This window comes from Oenanthe melanoleuca, chromosome 7 (genome assembly GCF_029582105.1).
Source record: "Oenanthe melanoleuca isolate GR-GAL-2019-014 chromosome 7, OMel1.0, whole genome shotgun sequence".
Taxonomy (NCBI): domain Eukaryota; kingdom Metazoa; phylum Chordata; class Aves; order Passeriformes; family Muscicapidae; genus Oenanthe; species Oenanthe melanoleuca.
This window is the reverse complement of record NC_079341.1, coordinates 9,510,754-9,535,173: the sequence shown is the minus strand read 5'-3', so window position 1 is coordinate 9,535,173 and position 24,420 is coordinate 9,510,754. Positions and strand designations below refer to the sequence as shown.

Sequence of the window (24,420 nt, the reverse complement as noted above, 5' to 3'; positions counted from 1 at the left end):
AGAGAGCCTTTCCTTCCCTGTTTGCAGAGGTGGGTGTTTTCCACAGAAGCCTCTCAGGAGGTTTCCAGCCATTTGTGGCACTTCTTCATGGTTCAGCTTCCTAAGCAGCCCAGTATGGGCAAAGTCTGTTAAAGTTATGGATGGCAGGAAGAGGGGAGGTACTTTCACTGTCAGCTTGGAGGGATTTTGATTAGTAATGTGGTTAACAGGCAAATTCAGGCAATAATGTGATTAACAGGCAAGTCATTCAAGCAACTTTACAGAGGTGTTTCTTTCCTGAAGGAGAGTGGGGGTGGAGGGGTGTGAGGGGGATGTCCTCTTATTACATGATCAAAGGTTCTGAAAAAATTGCAGATATAGTTCCTAGCAGGGAGGGAACCATTTTTCATCCTGAAAGATAATGATTTGTATGTAGTAAGCATTTCTTGGTACTTTTTTTGACTGGTTTGCTTCATCCCGGTTCTCAGTCCATCACCCACTCTTGCCGTCCTGCAAATAATTTTCTGTTATCACTCATAATTTTTTCTTTTTATGCACCTAAGAGGAGTTCAGCTTCTCCCAACCTCAAGAATTTAAGCATGTTTGATTTTTCTAAAAATATAAAATAAATAAAAGTTATTAGCCCAGCTATAGCCTTATGATGGCATATGTATATTTTAGAAAGATGCTGAACAAGTAGAGCTAATTTTGGAAAAGTTTTCCATAAACTTGTATCCAGGGAGTTTCAGCTGCATTACTATGGAAATTTTTGGTGCTATTATTCTTCAAAAGCAGTAATGGCTGGGTGAGTTGAGGGATGATTATTAAAAAGTATTTGAAGGGCTGGAGATGAAATAGTTCAAGCATGAACTAGCAGAAGTAATTAACAGCTTTTAAACTTTCCAGTGAGAATTCTGGCTGCCTTCCAAGTGAATTACAGTGATACTGATAGGGCTGCCCAGGGAGGTGCTGGGTTGCTGCTCAGATCACTGTCCTGTTTTCCTGCAGGAGCTGCCAGCTGCTGCTCCTCACTCTGACTGGGGAATGCAATTATGGTGCCAGAGGCACTGATAACTGGGATTGGCTCTGTAACTGTTCTGAAGATGTTATTTTCCTCGGAAATCATTACCAATGACAATTATACACTTGATCCAAGTGGTGTTTATTTTGCCTCTCCTGAAGATGTAAGTATCTCAGAACAACAGAATTGACAACAGCTTTTTTTTTTTTTTTTTTTTTTTTAAATAGACGTGTCTCAGTGTTTACTTGGCCACTGTTTGCTTTGGTGGCTTAATCTCATCTTCTATCAGGCCTTGTTTCAGTGACTTCTGAGAAAGTGACATTATGTAAACACCACCCAATTACTGTCATCTATATTGACTCTGTGAGTCAGCACTCAGGGGACAGTAAGTGAGAAACAGAGCCCAGTGAAGTTAAAAGCATTTTAAAATAGGCATGAGAGTAGTTCATTATACCTAGTGGAGGCAGAAAGGCCACAATAATCAGCTTAATTTAGCACACAGGAGTTGTGTCAGTCATCAGCAAAACACCTTCAGGCACTGGGCTGGCAGTAGGCTCGGAGAGGGGCTGCAGCCCCTTATACTTGGTATCTCATTTTAACAGAATTTTCATCAGCTCGTCAGAATTTTTCAGAAATTGTATCTTTATATCTTAGTTTACACACTTTATTCATCAGTCTAGGAAAACCTGTAGTGGTTTTGAAGTACAGCTTGTGGCCTTTTGTGGGCCGGTTTGCTGCCTTCATCTTCTTTTCAAGATAGAGGTATTTTTCCCCACCTTTTCTCAGTACTGTACTGAATATACAAAGAGACTTGCACAGAATCCTTTCCCAGAGCTCTTTGGAATGACTGAAAATGCTGCTATTACCAAGGATCAGTCAGAAACACAACTGCTATTTGACACCATTCTTACACAGGTATGTAAAGCCACACACCACATTACCCTGACCTTCCACTGTTAACAATGTTAGTATGTGCGCATTCCCTTCTGAGTTTTTATTGTACTTTATTGTGCTGTAGCTCCATTCTGGGGAAGTTACTTTTCCACTTAAGAATGTTTTAAGGCCTTTTTTTTTGGGGGGGTGGGGGGGAATGAAGAAACATTTTGTTGCCTGTACAGTCAGTTTATGTATCTCCTACTTCTTCCAGCTTTTAAGTTTTCAGCTCCTTGGCCAGTTCTAGTCCAGTTTGTAAGCCAGGTACAGTCTAGTGCTACCATGGTTCAGGAGATAGAAAGACACATCTGTAGGCAAGTGGATATTGTTAGTTCTAAGCTAGTAACTTTAACTGCAGTAATAGAGAGAATTCTGCTGCTTTAGCAGAAGGCACTTGCAGCAGTGCCACAGAATGTGAAATAAGAATAGTGAGAAGAGTTTACAGGCAGATCACAGTAACTTTCCATGGAATCCCCCAATCCACTATTCTTGTTTTCAGTATTGCTCCTACCTGACTGACCTAGAAGTTTGTAACATTTATTGGACAGAGCATTTCTGCTGGTTTTTAATTGTTTAAGTAACCCTGTTAAGCAAAGTATTTTGACACCTTAATTTTCAGAATTTATTTTAGGGGCTTGTAGTGATGTCTGCAATATTAAAACACACAAATAATCAAACCTTAGGAAACTCAACAAAAATATCTGCTCCTTGAATATTTTTTTTTTATTTTCTGAAGGCTCCTTATGTATAAGGAACATACATAAAAGGAACACAACACTGTTGACAATGAACAAAACAGCATTTGATAATTTCCAGCTTTATAAAATTTTTAAAAAATGATTTAGTTATAACAAAAAACACAATAGCTCAGCAAGTTATCTTATTGGACCATTATCACATTTTAAACCATAGACTCAGTTGTTAATGGGGAGAGGAAAGAAAAAAAAATAATCACACTGCATCTAGCAACTACAACATTTTCTAAGCATAATCACAGCGGATTGAGTGCAATGTGATTTACATCAGAATTTGTATGGGATGTCACACAGTGACAGCATTGTAATATACAAGTAACATTTATGCCCTCCAACAAATACAAGTTAAATGAGACTCTGGATTCAAGCAAAATGGAATGTTGAAGCCAAGTAGAAATGTAGTGGAATTCAGATTGTCTGTAATGTGACTCAGAAGTGTACATTAGAATCAATGGAATTCAATACTGGTGGAAACACAGAGAAGTCACAGCTGTTACACTGCTCTGTTACATTTGCAATAAATACTAGAAAATAAAAGTAAATCTATATTCCGTGAAAAATACAGTACCTACCTTCAATGACCATGTTTTTCCCTTGTCTGAAGATGGTCTTGGAAGGAAGTTAACTATTTTCCTACAGAGGCAGTGTATTGAGCTATAACCAAATTCCAACTAATACAACAGTAAATATACTACTGGAAATACAGAAATCTTCATTTGAAAAGAATTAAAAGAAATAAACCTTAAAAAATTATTTGACAAAATATCAGTTCAGCTGCATAATGACCCCCTTATATTTCAGAATTAACAGAAAAAAACCCCAAAACTTAAGTCAGTCAGTTTAATACAAAAGAAACAGAGATTCTTTAAACTCAGATCTTCAGAAGGTATCCAGGAGGTTTTGTCTCATTGACCAAACATGGGCACTATGCAAAAATGTCATCCAGGAGTTCTACACTGCAGAAATTCAGCGATCTGAAGCTAACAACAGTGTGTTTGCTAATAAGGGTTCTACACTAAACATGTTTAAAGAGGAAAAAAGAAAACCTGAGTCCAGAACATCAAATGGCTGCATGTCTGAACTCTGGGCTTTTGGCTTCTTCACTGAAGAAACTGCACCCTTCTTTGAAATGGACCCTTAATACTGTTTCCTGATACTGCATTAGGAAGAAATACTGGCAACCAACTGACACCTTTAAAATACATGAGCTGCTCTCAGTAAAAGCTAAACTGACCAATGAAGCTTCCAAAGTAAAGGGCCACAGGAAACACAGGAACTTGAAATGGAATGCAGATACCCACTGGCTCTCATTAGAGGTGTTAGGATTAGTGCTTTAGCAGCTACACTGGCACCAAGCAGACCAGAACTTTAAAACTTACAGCACATAGTCAAACTACAGCTTTTACCTGGCATACACAGAAGAGAGACAAACTGGGTTTTTAAAAAAAGCTACTACCATGCTTAGGACTGGTACTACAGAATCAACTTGCACTCCCCACAAACTCACAATTCTTTTTTTTTTTTTAAGGAGATGGGTACAAGAAGAACTAACTCATGTCTGGCAATAAATGCCTGTCAGCACAATCTGATCTAGGACAGCTGGTCCCAGCAAGTTAAGGCCCAAATTTTCAGTCTATTCTTCTAAATGACACATACCATGGTTCTACCACATCTGCTTTTTAATAATCTAATTTAAATACCAAAATTGTAAAAAAATATCATAGAAATGAACTCCTTTATACTGGAAGTAGAAATCTTCTTACATATTCTTTACTGCCAGAAATGGCTGGTGTCACAATATCTGATATCAAGGCATTGTAGGAGCAGATTTGATGCACTGTTACAGTATTGTAAATACCCTACCAGTACAACATACGCAGAGCATAATTTAACCCTTGTGTCCAGCTGCAGGAACTAGCATCTTGCACCTTGGTTTAACATGAAGAGAAGAAAACAGTCCAAAATAATCATTTAAAAAAATGGAGAAATTCCCACATGGATTCTCTTGTTAAAACAGTTTGCACAAATTCACAGCCACAATTCTTCAGTAGTTTATGCTGCAAGTGGCACACAATACATGTTTAGCGTCTGTAAGAAAGAACCAGAAACAGCTCAATAACTCCAAGGTCAGGGATTTCCCCAGGCTAACACTAATTCTACTGCATTTTGCATTTTCCTACTAATATCAAGGTACAAACATCAAATAAATCTCAGCTGGGGAAAAACATCATCAAACTGATCCTCGACAGAAGTTACACTTTGCAGGGTACATGGCAACAGCCTGCCTTCTTACACAGGAGCTTTGCATTGATGGAGTGCAGCTTAACACAGCTTGTAAGAATTTAAACAGTGTTTAGGCTTGGGGTTTCCTTTTTAAACATTTAACCCATGTCCTGCTGTAAGATTGAACACTTCAAGTCACCACTATACAAAAAAATCAGCACAGGATTAATAGGTGTATGTACAGAGGTGCACACACTCGTGTATGTGTGCACATCTGTTATATCTCTATAGACCTAGACATACACAGAGACAGCTATGATCTACTCAAGACTCATGTGGCACTAAAAGTTTCCTTGGGTTCCTTGCACAGGTGTTTCAGCTGTAACATCTTCTGGGTTCTGTCCAAGTGCACTAATGGAATGGTATTTTCCCAAATGAGATCTTTCCCTGTACTTTTTCTTTCTTAAGCAAGCAGTGCTCCCTATACAGCGCCCTGACCTTGGCCCTTATTTCTCTGATTTAGGGTTTCCTAAACGGCGCTCACTCGAGTTTAGGAGTTGTGTTGGGTAAGCTCATCTGATGGGATTAGAGAAAAGCAGAAGCTACTCTAGGCAGAAAGGAATCTCCTGTCCTTGTGTAAGCAGTGCAAGCACCATGTGTCCTCTGAGCAGTGTGCACACAGCCACACAGTGCAGACTCAAAGCCAGACAGCAACAGATTGGAACCACAGTGATTACCAGCATCAGGTCAAAACTGGATGTCAAGCACAATTTTGTCTTCATAGAGGGCAATCACCAGCATGATGGCAAATCCAAGAAGCAGGCCTAGATTCTGAAGAATAAACTGCCCTACAGGACAGTAACCATGCTCTTCATTATCTCCATCTCCATGAAGCATTTCTGGAAGCTGAAAGATACAAAACAATTGAAAGTTATTTCACCTCTATTCCATTTATACATGGACAAGTTTACAGGATGATATCGCCAAGGATAAGCACTCCAGGGTTCAGATATAAAAACAATACAATAAGACACAGCTTAAATTCTCCTGAACAGCTACATTCAATAAAAACATGATCATGTGAAGTATTTACAAAACAAACTAAAAATGCCTTTCCTTGAACTTTCACCCGTTCATCCATGAAACTGAACATGAAGTTCCTCAAGACAGAGCTGAGACTGAACTTTCCAGAACTGAACATATGACGATGACATGTCAGTGGAGAGTGGCCCTGAACAGGTTTCCGGAGCAGAGCCCCCAAGCCCCGCCCAGCAGCCGTACCATGTCGACCAGGGCCACGTAGAGGAACATGCCGGCGGTGACGGCGAAGATCCAGAGCGTGATGTTGTTGGCGTACTGGCCCACGGCCGTGCCGATGAGCATGCCGATGTAGGCCATCATGGCCGACAGCAGGTTGTACACGATGGCCTGCTTCACCGTCATCCCTGCCTTCAGCAGCACCGCAAAGTCACCTGCGGGGACAGCACGGCCGGCGTCAGCGCTGCTCCGAGCCCCAGAGACCCCCAGCCACTGCAGGGCTCTGCACCCCGTGAGCAAAGTGCCACTTCAAGGTGACAATCTCAGAAAGGTAGCAGTCATTAATTAATGGAGGAGCCTAGGTCTGCTCTTCCCTCCGAGATACGCCTGTGTGGCACACACACATCTTTACTTCTCAATTCTTCGTGGCACATAAAACCAGAGGTTTAGTTTGGATCAATACCTGTGAAAATTCCTCTTAGCTATACACACCTCATTATGCAAATCCAGGCAGAGAATAATGAGACATTTGTCCCCACAGAAGGTGACAATGAATTTGAGCACTAGGAAGAGTTCCATTCACAAAGAATGACTTCAGATCCGTGCTGAATCAGTTTTCTGGTTGAAAACATGCCAGGTTAATGTGTTGTATTCTGAATTCAGGACAGCTCTGATAAATTAGGTGCTAAAAGTAGATATTCTATAAAAATCTAGACTTCAGTCTTGTAATTTGCTCTAATAGTTTTACTCCATTCAAATTTAATTCTTGTGATTGTGAGAAGTGTAAGATGATCTACAGATATGAGGGCAATTGATGTATTATTCCTATGTCACACATGCCTGAAATTATTTGCCTAATCTAGAATAAAAAATTAGAATCAAAACATAATAAAATTAAAAAAAATAGGTATAAACTACTCACCAAGGTGAGTACACAAGTATACAAGGTTAATTTCATCATACTGTGTTGTCAAGTTCTAAGCACTGTAATATACATTGCAATCCTTCATCTACTGCAGCAGCTTCACTTAACTCGTGATTGTACAGCACAGGTGTCAAACCACAAACATCTGCTCTGTTATTCCCCTGTGCCCATAATTTACCTATAGCTCAGGAGCTATAGGTATAAAATGCTAAAAAATGCTTTCCCTCATCACCTCTAAGGTTTCTGAAGTACTTGTTTAGCCTCACTTTAGATCATTCAGAGCCAGCAGCTCTTTAAGTGAGCAAACTGTGAGTACAGACATAGCTCAATCTAACACAACTTCACATCAGGTGGAAAATCAGAAGATTCCCCCTCTCTCTGGTTGCTCTTTTTAAACTCTCAGGGTGCAGTAAATTTGCATGCAATGTGAAAACAATGGGTTTCATCACGGTTAGCTGCCTCCAGGAGAAGTGCTTCAATGAGGGAGGAAGAATCAATGGCACTGGCAACAGTGCCTACAGGCTTTACTCTAAATGGCCACACCAGCTGGAACAAACACAACTGGAACAAAGCCTCTTCTGAAGAGCCCCACGTGGAATTTCACTTTCATAAACCTGTGTTTACTTATGTGACTTAACTTTGTGGAAGAAAATGCCACACTGAGTAACACTGTAAAAAGCAGAGCTACGTAAAAATGTACACTAAGAACATTTTTAAAACACACTCAAAAAGCTTCACAGAAATGCTGTAACTAGACACTACCAATATAATCCTGCAGCAGTACCTATTCTGAAGCAATATTTCTCCCTCACCCTCTGAAGTTTTGGTCACCTCTGCAGCTTCTGCACTGCATTGTGCTTATCACAGTATCACAACAGCTTTTGGATAAGGATTTTGTACAGATTTTCTACACTTAGTTACCTAATTCATGGGGCAGCTCGTGACAAAATACTGCTATAGATGTACTAATGCCCCCTGTCAGTCCAGCACTAAAAGCTGCTCCTAAAAAAAAAAAAAAAAGAAAAAAAATTAAAATTATATTTCACTATTTTCAGGTCAGAAAATCAATAGATTTTGCAGCGCCGATACCTTTCTGTTAGAATGCACACTAATATTTTTAAATATGTCTATGTCCTGTCTGTACATAAATGGGAAATACTGGAAGCACCCTGGATGTGCATTACCACTGCAGGCTTTATTACTCATATCTGAAACACAAACCCTGGAGAGGGGAGCACAACTGGCCAAAAATGAGACATAAAGGCAACAAGCTAATAAATAGCACCACTTTTACACTCTTAGGAACTCTCAAGTACATGAGTGCAGTTAGGAATGCACATGGAGCAAAAGTTTGGCTCTCTCCTTTCCAGTTTGAAAATCCAAGCTAATATTTAACCCATAACCTCTCTAGCTTCTTTCTACTTATTTTTAGAGTACGTATCAGTAATAATAGTAACCCAGACTTGGAAAATAATAAGGATAAAAACATTGCCAAAAATATCTTTCAGTACTTTTGCATAAGCTAATTGAATTCAATCAACTTTAAGTTCATACCTTCTTAAATAATTCTGAGATGAAAAAACTGGTATTAAATTTCTGTACTGTAGCAGAGAAAAGCACAAAAAGAGCCTGCAGTGAGCAGTGACAACAGGCACCATAAAGCAGAAAGACACAATCTGAAGATGGGGAGATTTAACTTTCCTCTGGATTCCTCATAGCCTGATGTATTAAAAAGATGAGCATGCTTTTTTTAAAAATCTACATTTTATCACAGATTCAGCTGTTTAGGCTTGACCCAGGAATATTTAGAAATGGAGGTTCAATATTGTGAAATTCTCAACAGAAGGTGTGGAAATTGTTTTTGGCCTTAGAAGCCATTGTCTAAATGTCTTACCTGTTTAATGTGAAACTGAAACAACAAGTTAATTTTTAAGGAGTTTAAGTTTCTTTAGAAGTTGTCAGAAGAAAGTGGAGAAACTATAGTAGATTCCATTATTAACTGGAGACCCTGACAAATGCTTATCCACCATCCTTCAAAGTGGGTGTGTCCCTTCTGCCATTAGTTCAGACCCCTGTGTACTCCTACTCCTAAGCATCTACCTTAGTAAAAAATCAAGTGTGCATTTCAGTCCTCGCACCATCATACTGACTTGTATATCCAAATTAATACAATTTACAATTCAAATCCCATTTAGAGCATTGTGTGACTCCAAGTTGATTTAATAAATCTAATAAAATCTGGTACTTCAATTTCTTTTGCACTTGGCTAGAAATAAATCTATACTGACCATGAGCCAAAATAGTAATTTGCTTACAGAAAAATTACATTATCCTAAGTAATACTTTTTAAAAATTATTCCTGTAACCTGATTCACAGTGTTTTTTATTTGCAGGTATTGTGTAATTCTATGTATTAACAATAATAGAAATAATATTACTATTGTTGTTAGTAAATATCATTCTGAATAAGACTGAAGGGCATTTATTTGTAATTCTAAGGAGCTGAGACCCAAACAAGAAACGTGGGCTACTGTGCTCCATAAATCCCAAGGTTTGTCTGCACCAATCTCTGCTTGGCAGAGTTTGTGACTGTCACTGCTACTGAAACAATAATTTTAGTGGAAATAGCACAGAATATTAACAAAAGGGAAACCATTACAATTGACAGCCTTTTAACTTCTGCTCTGCAGGAGACTGAACAATGGCAGTAACCACAGGTGCTAACTGGAAGCCTTACCTGTGATCACTAATAAGTCAAATATTAGCAGAGTTACTAAAGGTAAGGAGAAACTGTTGAGAAATACTCAGTGCTTTTGCTTACCGATTGCTAAGCCATCACTAAAGTTGTGAATGCCATCTCCCATAATTACCATCCAAGCAATATTAGCTATCCCAGTATCTTTCAGGTCTTTTCCAGAATGACAGTGGCCATGGGAATGATGGGAATGTTTGTGATGCCAGTGGTGACTGTGTTTTCTAGCTATCATTTTATCTTCGCCATGGCTGTCATACTCGGAATCGTGCAGCTCGTGCTCTTGGGCGGCGTGGGAGACGTCGTTGTGAGAGTGGCGCAGGTTGTTGTCCTCTTCCACAGACAGGTAGTTTTTGCCAGGGGGCTCCAGCTGCCCATCCAAGTCAGTGAGTTCAGTTTCATTCAGTCGATCTTCAGACAAAACCGAGTCGTCTGCTCCTGCATCCAACCAGTTGGGAGAGACACGGAGTTAATTCCTGTTTAACCAGCACCACTGCGCCCCTGAACTAAGGGTTAACTGCTCTGGGGGAGCAAAACAAGTATTTGAACACATCCCAGTCTACTAACTTTGTTGTCAGCATTCAATCCAAAAACTAAGTCTGTCATTGAGACACTTTTTCACAAATTTGCACGTACAATATATAAAAGTTTCCACTACAAGGCAGCAGCACTGCCATCCATAGCACTCAAAGCCAGTTTCAGCCCAGCCTATGCTCGTGCCTGTAATTTTGTAGTAACAAAGTTTATGGTTCAACACTGGCAAAGGAGAGTTGCCAGAATGATGATAATGTCTTAGAGCTGTAGATGGCATCTGAATGGCTCAGGAAACTCAACCTGGTTCTGCCTGCACATGCCCTTACAGGTCAAAGCTCTGCCTTCACTGTCATGTGGACATTTCAAGTGCGTGTTCCAACCCCTGCACCGCTGTAAGACTTTCCATGTTCTGTGTCACTGCCCCAAATCCCTTTTGATATTGTTTGAATGGAAAAGGCTGCAGTCCTAACTCTCCCTTCTACAAACAAATCAAATTAAATAAACCTAATTTGTACAAATAAAAATTTGTATAGGTTCTTCATCAACAAATTAATTCTGCAGTCATGCAGGCAACAGAACCAGAAGGTTATGAAGCAAAGAGCAAAGCCTTTGCCCTTCTCTCCCACTGTGAGAAGAGAGATAGAGCATTTCTTCTGGGTACACACAGCATGAGCATTTCACAGTCTGTCAAGAAGGAACAGCGTGCAAAAGTTGTTTTGGATACTTGAGGAATACTCAGGATACTTGGTTGTATTTATGGAAAGAAACAGATTTTGTTTATCTGCAACTGGTCAGATGCTGGAGTCTTCAAAGTGGAACAGATATCCCCATTCATTGTGTGGGTGTGAATTTTTGCCAGAGCTGAGCTAGTCAAGCACAGCTTAACCAAAACACACCCTGAAAACAAACAAACAAACAAACAGACAAACAAACTCCCAAAGACCCACAGCCACCCAAAACACAACTGCTTCAGAAATCTGAGAACCATTTCTATGGCATATTAGGAAATGTTCAGAGTGCTCTCAGATCTAAGGAAAACAAAACAAAAAAAGATTTAATAGGGGAAAGCCTATTAAGTCTTATTAACAATGATTTGCATAATAGCAGCAAAACTGCACAAGAGGTTACATGCTACATACCATGCCTCAATAACCTGCTCCTACTCTGAATCTCCCAGTCAGAGAATTCTGACAGTAACTGCTTACCTGCAAGGGGTTTCAGCTGAAGCCAGTCAGCATCTGGTCTGTTATTTAATTTGTGATCAGAAAGTTTCCTTCCAATTGGTGATTCTTCAGTCTGGTTTTTATTGCACCATTTCTGCTTACTCTGCAACAGAAAACAGGTAACCTCTGGTTTGTAAAAGGACATTGATGGAAATAACAGGAACTGAAATGCTGTACAAAAATCTCTTCTAAATAGACCGAGGAACCCTCTCTTACCTTGTAAAACAGAAATATGTTACTTCAGAATATTGATCTTTATAAAGCTCAACAACAATCCTTATCCCAGCGAGAGAAAATCTTTTGCTGCCTGTCCAGCTCAGACAGCTCAGATTGGAAAACAGAGAAGCCGAAAAGTTTTCACTTTTCAAGCAAGTTGGAGTTTCACCAAGGTAATTTTCTCCTCAAAGTTGAATGACAAAGGCAAAAGTTAAAACTGAATTTCCAAGTGCACTTACACTCCCCAGGGTACTTGCTCTCCTCCTATACACCTATCATAAATACAGAATGCCCCCAGCAGTAATAATCCAATCATTTTTTTGAGAAACAAGTTAAAACTTGATGGGCAAATTATAGAAAGCAGAAAGTGTGAAAATTTTAGCATTTTTCTGATGTGGAAAACTTGGATACCTCTGTTACACTGGCATCTGTTAGGTAAGAGCATACTGCTAAATTTCTTGTAAACTGTCTGACAATTAAGCAGATCTTTCTTACATAATGCTTTCTCCTGTTTTTGCAAAAAAATCCCAGGGAGCTTTAGAGGAAGAGCTGCTAACTCTTTTACTTAGATTTGCCTCCAAATGCAGCAGCCAGAAAGCTACAGCTTCCTCCATCAGATTTCTACACTGTTTTCCCAAGTTATCTTCTTAAGAAAAGCAACTTTAGGAAAGGGATCCCTCACATCAGACTGAATGCAGAGCAGCAGCAGCAGCACTTGTTCACAGAGCAAACAACTCCTCAGCACTCACAAGGCAGCTTGAGCTAACGCATTTTTAAACAGCGAACAATTCCAGTACCTACCTTTTGTTTGTTGTAATGCTTGTACATTCTTATACAATGCTCAATGATGAAGAGAACATAAATGCCCCCGAGTGCCAGGAGCCCTTTGAGCACGGGATCGTTCTCCTCCAGGAAGCCCTCGGCGTGCGCGTGGCCGTGGCCGTGGTGGTGCGAGCGCCGGTGCTCGTGCACGTGGCCTTGGCCGTGGTGGTGGCTGTGGTTGTGGCCTCCGTGGGACTGGTGGAGAGACAACAGTGACACCACTGGGGCAGCCAGGACACTGAAATGGCACTGGGCCACAGAAAACAACAGAAACCCCCCACCCTTTTTTGGTTTTTCTTCTCACTAACACATTCTGACACGCAAGTTTTTAAACAGATTATTTATTACTTTTTACCCTAATCAGTAAAAAAAAATTCCTCTGGGAATTTTTTTCTTGAGGGGGTAGACAACGTAGCTTCAGCTTTTCTGTCTCGATGCTGAAGATAAGACTAACACTCAGAAATATCACAAGAATTACCATTCTTACACTCCCAACAGCAACCAAGCCTCATGACATTTTTAATTATTACAGGCAATTACAGCCTAAATTTGGATCTGAAATGTGAACTTAAAAAAATCCTAACACCATGAGCAAAAATGTGTATTAGAATTACACAAAGAAAACATGTAAATACTAGTCTTTCTCCTAAGCAACTGAGGTCTAACAAAATTTTAGAAAACATTTCTACTTTTAAGAATCACAGTACACCATCATGTATTAAAAGCTGCTTACCTTCCTTGGGCAATTGCTTGATTCAGTACATTAGAGGTCACTTTCTCCCTCAAATCTAGTAATCAGGCAGGTTAATCCCCAGGAAATACTTTTATGTGGTACTGATACACAACTATCAGTGAACAAGAGACAGCAATACTGCTAATTTTAAAATACTCTTGTGTTGGGCTCATGACTGTTTTACAATAGTGTGACACCAGTTCAACAATGAAGACACAACTACTTTTCCCACCTTTTTTTAGAGAAACACATTTCCTTCCTTTCTGTCAGCAGAAAGTGTCCAACAGTGTTGGCATCCCTCACAGTCAAGTCAATCTACAGGTACATCAGTGAACATTTCTTTATTGACACTATCAAACACTTCCTTGAAAAATTCTAGACTCATTTACAATTAAGAATGAAAGGTAAGGAGACCATACTTACATGTGGCAAGAGATGGAGCAGTGCATCTCCACTCATTGTTCCTACAGCCAGAGCTACCAAGAAAGTTAGAAGAAATTTGAAGCACCATTGGTTAATGATGGGAACCAAGATCACACCTAGCAAGGAAAGCAGGCTAATGACGGTGATAGAGATGATACCACAAAACCAGGCTGTGGGAAGAAATGAACACAGAAAGGTTATCAGAACAACACCTGGAAAACTTTTAAGGCTGATTAATGACTTTCAACTATCTTTTAAAAAGTTGACTTTCCTTTAACCTAAGTAGTATGATTGTTCATTCAAAAGGTGCTGAAAAATATAAAGGCAGTACTGAAGTCCACAGCAAAACCAAAAATACACAGGCTTATTCACAGCACAGTATAATACAGTGAGACATCAGAAGACAATTAGCTAAAAAGAGTCCAGCAGTTCTTCCTGATTTTTAGTTCCAGGCATAGCTTTGTAGCCCTTCATGAAACAAAAAGCAAAAGGTTTCATACTGAAACAAAACCATCTCTGCTACTTAACTTACTAGGGCTCTGCAAGCACTAATGTGTGTGTAACCGTTGTTTATAATACAGTTCTGACACAAATTTTTTCTGGATTCTGTATTTCTCCTTGTTTGGAGTCACATGTTTAGTTTGGCACTATTTAGTTCCCCTGGTTCTTTGAAACATACACTGATTCAGGAGAAGATTCAACCTTTGGCAGAGGAACTCTAAAATTAAATGCTACAGTAAGAGACGAAAAGCTGAAAGCAACTTGCTACCATCAAACAGCAACATTTATTTTTTTCTGAGAATCTCCACTGTTGCCATTAGGAGAAGAAGTGATAATGGAATGTGGTATACACCCAACATTAGGGAAGATGTGAGAATTTCTACATGACATTGAAAAGAAAGAATTAGAGAAGAAACAGTTCCTATAAATAGAGACATGGCTCGTGCAGTTCGCATCTTACTTTAATAAAATATTTTCTTTAAATTTTAGCACAAAGGTGCTGATTTTCTTCCATGGAATTTTTCCTAGCTCCACTTCTAATCAGAAAGTCTACACAATTTGCCAACTTTAACGTAAGTTACAACTCCTGATTCAAAATCACTGACATTTCCATATTTCAGAGCACAATCTGGCTTTCCTTGCATCTGTGAGGGTCCAGAAGTAGGGGAAAACATCCTGGAAAAGGGGGCAGGATATGGGCGAGAGGAAAAGAAAAGAGGAACAAATACGTTGTAGCTGCTCAGTGCCAACATCAGGATGAAACACCTCAAGAATTCTGTCTCTACCAAACCCACTATTGAGCAGGTTTGACACGACTTTGCCAACAGAAGTGTGGCTGCTGCAGGCTCAGTCTGGTTCAACACCCAAGTCTGCAACATCTGCTGCTTTGAATTTTATTTTGGGGTATTCACTCTTATGGAGTCTGTGGCTGTCGTTCCACAGCGCTGCACAAAAGGAAACAACCCAGCTGAAATGCAAGGGGTACAAGACCACATTCACTGGGAGAAAATGACTGGGAAAAGCTTTAGACAGTATGAGGTGTGCACTGACAGACACGAGTACTGAGACCAGAGAACAAGAGAATTGGTGATAAGGCAAAGTCTGCAGTTGGATAGGGAACTGAAAAACTGAGGTTGGAAAACAGGCAGGACCCTGATGACCACAATACTGCCACAGCCTTGACTGATCCCTAGAGCACTTTAGCTATCTACCCTGGACTGACAGGCTGTGCTGAAACCCAGCATCCATGGAGCTGTCTCTCAATGCTCAACCAAGCACACATGCACAAGCAGCCCAGATAAAAATGACACAGCCACTGGGCAGGACACTGCCCCCAAGCTGGACACAGTCTGGTGTTAAGTGCCAGCTTAGACGATCAACAGCCTTACATGGAGAAAAACGGGGAAGGCTTAGGTTTCATCTATCACAGCAGGTTTGGCAGATACACCTCTGGAATACTCCTATGGATGATACAGGACCTAAACACGGCATCATGATTAAGATAAGGCACATGAGATTAGAACACGGAATCCGTGCCCCTCTTGGATGGAGCTCCAGGGAGCACAGGCATCTGCACAGGCAGAATTACAGCTTGTATCTGATCTGAGACACCTCATCAACAGCTCTAAGCTATCTCCATCTTTAAACAAAGCACTCTCTGTTTACTTGTTCACTTCTATTGGCTTCATTCATAGCAAGGTCTGCCTTTCCTTTTCAGTTGTTTAGGGGCCTCAGTGGTGACAATGCCCCCTCTTACAGCAGGTTCACTGTGACATCTCAGTTCTATGGATAAGCCCTTGAAAATCCTCCAAGAAGACACAGAACTATCTGTAAATTACAGGAAGAAAACCCAGCATGGCTTCATAAGTTTTTGTCCATCACTTAATTAAATTATTTGGCTTTAGCAGTAGCAGAGATAATGGAAACCTCACAGGTTGGTATCAATGAAGAGAAGCAGCACTGGCCTGTTAAGATTTTTTGAAAGCTTTAAGTACAACTAAAGTAAACCACGAAGCTCGTGACTGCAACCTTCTAACTTTGGTGAATACTGCTATCTAAAAATGTTTATATTAGCTCAGATGGGCACACACTTTCATTTTAGTACAATCCTACAACCCATAGGTTAAGTTACTCTATGACTGACATTTGCCCTACTCCTCCCACAATCCCCATATTCCAATTAGGAATTGATATTTTTTATTCATTTTCTTACATAAAGAGGAACAATTATATCAACTGAAATCTTGCTGTAATTAATATAAGAGAATATAAGGAAATTGTTATGAAGAATGATTTATCATTATCTAATCAAGCTGATATGTTCAGCAGGTTACTGTTTGAGAGCCAAATCATTGAGTTAGAACTCAAATTTTTACAACTAACTAACTAAAGGTGTTATTTATACTCAAGGTATCAGATGCCATAAAACATGTTAAATGTTCACAATAAGCTTCACTAGTTTTGCAAATTAAGTCTCTTAAAACATTAAAGGTCTTCAAGCTGAGTTATTAATGAACTCCCTTTCTCATTACAGAGAAATAAAATGCAATCTTTTAAAAAGAAGTACTCATCTGTAGAAGCTTCCTAATTAAACTGGTTCAAAGCATGTGCAACATGACAGTTTTGTATAGGGTTTCAACATTTTAATTGGCAGAAAATGCTTAGAGCTACTCTAGCAATGCTCTTGGTAATAAGGCAGGGGTCAGCTCTTACTACACTGAGACCACATCACAAAGCAATTTGCTGTTGTACAAAACACCCACTGTATCTGCTTTACAGCAATCTCTGAACAGCTAACAAGGCAGTAGATGTGTCACTAGAGGAGATTTATCTATAAGAAGTGAATTATTTTAATGACTCTGGAATTGGTAAAAAAGATTACCAGCAGTGCATTCTTCCCAATAGTTATTAACATCTATGAGAATGCAGTTATTTCAAACTTTATTTCTAATGATGCTAATATGCACCTATGTACTAATCAATATTCACATCACCAGTATGTTTATTTTCAAAATACAGATATTATATCCAAGACTTTTTATATGTTTAATATTTTTATGCAACTATCATAAAATATTTTATGCAAACATCAACAGTTCCATTATGATTTATGAAAGATAGCAGTGGCAAACATGTATCTGAAAAGAACATTCAGTCATGAAATCACAACAATGAATTCTACCCTTAAAGTAACTGCTTTAACAGGAATAGAAATATTTTAACTGAGAACTACGGTGATAAGAAGTCTACTCAGTTACAAAGGCACACACAGTTACTCAAGGTACACACAAAAAAATTTACAACTGGCAACAGAGGATTTTGATGGACCACTTCTCGTGTGCTTAGAGAGAAATAGTCAGAAAAGGGAAGTGTCATAAATGGCAATTTAAATACTCTTGTACTTTCTTATGCCATTTTTTAAGCTCACCAAAAATTCTGCATGTTAATTCCACAGATCTGTATCACTGCTAAAATATAAAAATAGTAACACCTAAAATCTTATTTTCCAGTGAATGAACTGTGATGAAAATGTTGTTCTCTATTCCTGGATTAATACATGCAGGTCAAATTTATTAAGAAATTTAGTACCAAAGTAACACTGCAACTTTCCAACTTTGAGATAAACACCTCAGTCCTACTAAGAAAAACAGACACCTACCTGATGCACCTATTTTATCTTTATTCTCAATTGATTCATTTTTATTTCTTGTAAAATCTTCCAGCTCATCATAATGTACAATACAAAGCCTTCTCTCAATCTGGTAGAGCAAAGCAGGACACATGTACACGAAGAGCTCAGGGGATATTAGGGAGCTGGATTCCAGACCATAGTACCGTAGCAGCTGTGTGGCATTCAAGCACTGCAAGCAAATTGTACAAATTTAATATAAAAGCATCTATTTTCACCCATGGAAAATGCACAGTATTATTTGAGAACACAAACAAGGCAGAAACTTTGGTCCAAATGTTCCACCAGTGCTAAAACATATCTTAAAACTGATCTAAGTGGTTTGTGAGAGAAAGGAACAGTAAAAATATCTGCACTGAAAACTTGAGTCTCCCAACACCTATATAACTTTTGATAAATGTCCATGAAAAGCAATTTCCATATTCTTTACACAGTACAAGCAATGAAGAAAGAGCAACAGGTGAAGAGTGGAAAAATGCGAATCCAAAATAGGTTTTTCTATACTTCTGTTTACCTACCAACCTGTGTTTTGGGTTTCACTTTTTAATACAGTTTGAAACCTTTAACTTGGCACTCCCTCCATCCTTCTAGGTTAAAATTATGACTTTACAAGGTCCTCTATCTGTGGTTAACTGTAAGGGGAAGGGATTTATGGTGCTGGCAGAAATAATGGATGCTGAAGGACAAAACAGAAGAGCTTCCACTGAGCAGTGCTACTGAAGCTACACCTGCAATTGCTTCTTAATCTCTTAGGACAAACCTATCAGAAGTGTGCTGAAAAGATGCAGGTATTTTAGGAAAGAGTGTCTGTGCAGTTTTCAAACGTTAATGATCTCAGATTCAGAAAGAAGTCCAAAAAAGGCGTGTGTGGCAGAATATTCCAGAATACTGGGAAAGGAAAAAACCTCACCAGTAAGCAGGTTATCTCAGAAAGCTTTACAGATCAACTTCAGACAGATAAATAGGCATGACAGTAGGTCTCTGAGAAAAGATGGATGGGCACACAGAAATAACAACTCAAAGGGAGCTCGGAGCTGTGGCAGTGACCTCTAGTGCTGTCATTCTGCTTACCCGTGTTACAGTACAGTCCCAAACGTGCCTCTCTGTCATTTGTGGGTATGCATGTTCAGTTATTACGTGCCAGCACTGAAGGTCAGCTTACCAGCTCTCCACGTGCCACTCACCTCTTCGTGCTTGTGCCCGTCTTCACCGTGATCCCTGTGGCCGCGAGCGGCAGGCGGAGCGTGTTTCCTCACGCTGATCTGCTTGTGCGAGGCCTCTCTCTTGCTGGTGTGGCGGTGCCCGGCGGCGCTGCCCGAGCTGCCGTCCTGGTGCCCGTGGCCGGCAGAGCGGTCGCCGCCGTGCTCGTGGTGGTGCCCGTGCAGGCGAGAGCCGTCGTGGACGTGGTCGTGCTTGTGAACGCGATTGTGCTCGTACTGATCGCCGGGATCGTGCTCCGGCGCGTAATCCCACGCGGCGTCTCCCGACGTCTCGCTGATCTTCTTCTGCTTCTTCTTCTGCTTGCGCTGTTTCCGCTCCGGCTGCTCCTGAGTGGTGTTGGTGTCCGTGGAAGGCTCGTGGCTCTGCTCGGCGTGCTCGCCGTGACCGGCCGAGTCGTTGCGCGAGTGGCGCGTGCCGTTGTGCTCGTGCCGGTGCGGGCGCGAGTGGTGGTGGTGGTGGTGCCGGCGGCTTTGGTTGTGGACGTGTTTGCCGTCCTCCCGCACCGACGGCACCGCCGTGTCTCTCTCAGCGTCGCATTTATGATTTCTCTTTGCAGACACACCAGCCGTGGTCTGGTTTTCTGAATCTGAGTGGCTGTGAGCATGGTTATGAGGATGAAAATGCTTTCCTTCCTGTACTTCCAAAGCATACAAGTGAGAAACATGATCGTGGCCAATATCATCATGATTTATCATCACTACTTTTACCTCTCCCAAACCAAGGCTTATTAACAGTTTTTCCAGGCCAAAAAAAGATAATCTTCCATTTTCACCATAGCGATCAAAAATCTTTTCAATGTAGTATTTTTGTTCATTTTCTGCTTCCAACGTTGAAAATTTACTGGGCATAGATTCTGTTCCTCCATTCTGGAAGTATGATTCATTTGAGATCTGATAGTCATTATGGTCGTGTACACGATCCTTTTTGGGACCACTGTTATGTCCATCTCCATGGCAATGATTGCACTGATGAAAAATAAATGTCAGCAAACAAATGATGCAAAATTTTGTGTGCATGTGTACCTTCATCTCTGTTTCCTACAAGAAACACAAAGGGAAGCACTTAGCTGTAAAAGCAATCTCAATGTCAATTTATATGGTGTATCAGTTTGGTACTTATGCCAACTGAATCACTCACAAAACTTTTTAGATCTTGGCAATAAGATAATAGCAATTGCAGTAGTTTTACTGCAGAAATTGTATTAAGGTACTTTTCTCATTCAGCACTAAGACTGTATTTTAGAGATGCAGTTTTACAAACCATACTTACAGGAGGCGATGATAAGAAGATTAACAACATTTACAGTCAGTCATATCAGAATGTTTTTGTGCATATTTTCAGAGGCATCTGTACTTATGATAACTTATAATATTGAAAATCTTGATAAAACACCGGCTACAAAAGAATGAAAATAATTTTAAAATAACAATGCTGTGTTTTCCTGTTCACAGGGGTGACAGGCAGGTAATACAGCTGAAAACCCATGCACCATTTGTTCTCTTCTGTGCTGCTAAAAGTGCCTCCACTAAACACAGACTGCACAATTCCCTATTTTGAAATTGCCCATTACCAATGTAAAAATAAGTTGTCATTAACCAACTTCAATGTATTGCTTAAATGTCCTTATTTTTAGTACTTTTCACTTACAGACTTCAAAGATCTACGTGGACATCCATATAAAAGTAGGGTTATATGGACACTACCTGCTTATGCAACTCAAAAAATACTGTTAATGCTGCCAACTGGCAAGCTGAAAGCAGCCAGTGCTGATATTTAGAAATTATATTAAGACAATGTGGTTTTCAATTTAGTGCTAAATGTAAAAAACTTACAATTCAATACCAGGTTATGAAGGGGACACTGCAAAAGCTTATCTTATGTTCAGAACTGAAAACAATTCACCATTTGACACTGCAGCAAATGCAGGGATGAAAGGGGACAGGGAATAGGCCAGCTGCGCTTTAAGCTCTTAACACTGCCAGTGCTTTTAGTTCCTGATGTGCACCCTGACTCGAGCTGCCGCTGGCCCTGCACTCCCAGACATGAGTGACCTGCTCAGCACATCCTGAAGTGCCACTGACTCTCACATGGGACAGGAGAAATTTGATTGTCCTTCCCAAGGCCCCCACAGCTGCTCACTAAAATGTGCTTTGTGAATCCAGCCAGGAAAGTACTCTGCAGCAAACCGCAAACATTTGAAATCCATCTTACTTTCCCAAAATACCAGCTTGCTCTTTTGTGCTTAAACTTGTGTCCTGGTAACCATATTACTGCACACACACACACAAAAGATCTATTGGACGCTCTAATACTTGTAAAAGGTTGGCAGAGAAAAGGAAGGAGCTGCCTTCTAAGGACTTCATATGGCATATAAATATGTCAACACAAAAGACTGGGGAAAAACCTTTCTCCTCTTAACCTTTACAAATCCAAAATACGAAAATTCACTTTACACTGGAGCTTCAAAAACTTACAACATTTTTAAAAAAGGGAAAAACTTTCTTTTGCAATGTTGTCCCATTTGAAAATATAAGCCCAGAAGAGTATGTGTCAAATGGAGGCATCTGCATCAAAATTGATTCCATGGACATTAGATAGGTCAATGGCTACTCATTGTACATTAGTGGTACATTTTTATAAACAACTATTCAATCATCAATCTGGAATGACCGTGGTTTGTCTCCAGGTCAATCCCCTACATTCCAGTTACTGATTTCAGGGCTGTGATAAACTTTTTCAAGTAGTTCAGTATGATAAGTTCATCCCCAAAATTTACTGAAATATTATTTTCATATATTCATATATATATTAAGTAATACTACTTTTGTTGGTAAGACACCTTTTCTCCCCCTTTGCCACATTGTGGTAATACAATCAGAACAAGCAAAGTTAAATTATTCTCATTTAAACAAGCATGATCCAGACTAAAATATCTCTACCAGGAAATTCATGACTAAAGCATGCTCATAATCCTTTTCACAACCTCATGATCTTTTCCATGTGATCGCCTCATACAATACTACTAATACATTACTTGGAAACTTTAGTCATGCATCCCTAATTGTGGTGTTTAGCTTTGAATGGTACCTTTTCTCCATGCCCTAGTGGTTAAAATAGTTTGTAACCTATGACTATGATTCACTGCTGAAAAACAAGAGCTGAGCAGTATCAAAATCAATTACTTGTCTGTTTTCAGTTAAAACAGTAATAACCCTAACACACTGGTTTTTATCTTCTATTGTATAATATTCTGTATCTTCCATTGCAAATCTTGTTACGGAACAGATACTTAAAACCAGAAGTACCCATAATAAAATGTTTCCAAAAGAACAACCAGAAAGAATGAATTCATTCTTTCTTTTTAAATGAGTTTCATTATTCTCTAGGCATCTGTAAATAGCTGTCATGTTTAACCTGCCAGGCAGTAAGTGTATAATACTGGAAAGCTGAAGTCCAAGTTCTGTACACTTCAGTGGCACAAAACTGTATACAGCTGATCTCATTATAGGAACATTAAGACTCTCAAATCCCCTCAAGAGAATATGGAAGGACAGACTGAGGACAAGGCTACACCAAAGCTGGAAGAGATTCTGCCTATTATTGTCAGCCTTTCCTAATTCTGTTCACTGATTTGATTCCCTGCTGCCTCCCCTTCACAGGGGCAGGAACACAATCCCGGGCAGACAGGAGGGAAAACAATTCCAAGCTGGTGGGTGAGTAAGAAACTACAGCACCCATAAAGGGCAGGGCTGAAATCATAACACCTGCTGCACTTCCCTGAGCTGCAGCAAGAGCACCAGAGTCCTTCCTGACACCTCAGGCAGTGGGACAAGCCCACCCCAAGCCAAGCTCCCAAATTAGAACATGTACATTTGCAGGGGCAAAGATGAAGTGTGTCCCACCAGAGGGCACTTCAGAAAGGCACGGGGTGCTGCCCAGGACACCCCATCCCCTCCACATGCAGTAAATGGAGAACTGACTGAACATCCACACACACAGAGACGTCAGGTGAGAGCACCTGGGCACAAGCAATAGCTTATGTGCAACAGCTGCCTCCTCTGCATGGAAAACTCAGCACACCTCTGTGCAAACCACTGTCTGCCCAGGCTGCTTCAGCTACTTAAGCAAAGGCACCTGTGATCAGTTGTGTTTGGTTTAGTTTCTTTTTAAAATATTTTTTTTCTTTTTTTTCATTCAATTTCTCTTGGATTTCTGAAATTTATCCACTACTTTAACTGTTCTTCTTTATGCCTTAAAGCCTGGAATGAGCATGATTTGTGGGGACATCTTTTGTTTATTTATCACCAACTGTTTCACTGAGACTAGAAAACTAGTTCAAGAGTTAGGCTTTACTTAAAACAACAAAGTTGGATTCAAATAATGTGGTCATACAAAATTCAAATTCAAATGAAAGCCACATCTGTTATTCCAGCATTTGCAGCCCACGTAGCACAGCATTTTTTCAGTGTACAGTGCTGACTAGAATATTTCAAGTGCCCAGCTTTCTTACCCCTAAACCTTTTTCTTGTCTACTCCCAACAATTTTAATAACCTGAAATATTTGTAATATAAATGCACTGATTTCTTCCCTTCCCACGCTCCTTCCCAAGTAATTTCAGTTTCACTCTCTTGTTGTTCAACTTTCTTATCCTTGTTTTCTCTGAAGAATGTTCTGCTCATCAAAGAAAAACATCTTTGACTCCTCTAAGTTACTCAGCTTGGATGCCACAGAGAGTAAAATGCCTTAGCAAGATTTCACGGGCAGCTACAAGTTCCACAACAAACACATGTTCCAGTTAAGGCAAGAGAGAACCCAGAGAGACAAGAGATGCTAAAAATAAGGATAAAGCAATATTCTTACCAAACTAAAGCATTCTCACTGTGAGGCACTGCAAGTTCTGCACTTGTGTAATTCATTTCTATTAGGAATTTCTCAGAGCAACAGCTCTATGAGAAATGCCCATTTCTAAAAATAGAAATATTTTTTGAAATAATTATTGACTACACTACAGTTTTTCTTACAAGTCCTAGAAATTTAACTTATTTTCTATATTGCAGGTATTCACTCCAATGTACATGCAGGAGAATGTATGCAGCTTCCGCCCCATCATGAACTGAGTAATAACACTTCATACAAATATTCAGTTTAAAAAAAAAAAAAGCTGGAACCTGAAAATCCAAACGAATTTTTAAAATTTCACGTTTTTAACAAAT

General features: G+C 39.8%; 1 protein-coding gene across 6 annotated transcripts in view; it reads right to left on the bottom strand.

Moving 5' to 3' along the window:
- Nucleotides 1-2,633: 2,633 nt before the first annotated feature.
- The window catches only part of SLC39A10 (solute carrier family 39 member 10), a 31,003-nt gene continuing 9,216 nt past the window's right edge, over nucleotides 2,634-24,420 (bottom strand). For 4 of the 6 annotated variants that reach the window (XM_056496305.1, XM_056496301.1, XM_056496306.1 and 1 more), the window contains 9 exons: nucleotides 19,170-20,243; nucleotides 17,956-18,157; nucleotides 13,797-13,966; nucleotides 12,620-12,835; nucleotides 11,585-11,705; nucleotides 9,915-10,283; nucleotides 8,015-8,095; nucleotides 6,193-6,383; nucleotides 2,634-5,817 (listed from right to left, as the gene is read on the bottom strand). In XM_056496305.1, coding sequence (XP_056352280.1) covers nucleotides 5,659-5,817; nucleotides 6,193-6,383; nucleotides 8,015-8,095; nucleotides 9,915-10,283; nucleotides 11,585-11,705; nucleotides 12,620-12,835; nucleotides 13,797-13,966; nucleotides 17,956-18,157; nucleotides 19,170-20,234 — 2,574 coding nt within the window. In that variant the 5' untranslated portion in view covers nucleotides 20,235-20,243 and the 3' untranslated portion in view covers nucleotides 2,634-5,658. The remainder of the gene's footprint in view (nucleotides 5,818-6,192; nucleotides 6,384-8,014; nucleotides 8,096-9,914; nucleotides 10,284-11,584; nucleotides 11,706-12,619; nucleotides 12,836-13,796; nucleotides 13,967-17,955; nucleotides 18,158-19,169; nucleotides 20,244-24,420) is intronic. The other 2 variants (XM_056496302.1, XM_056496304.1) reach the window with 1 other exon arrangement.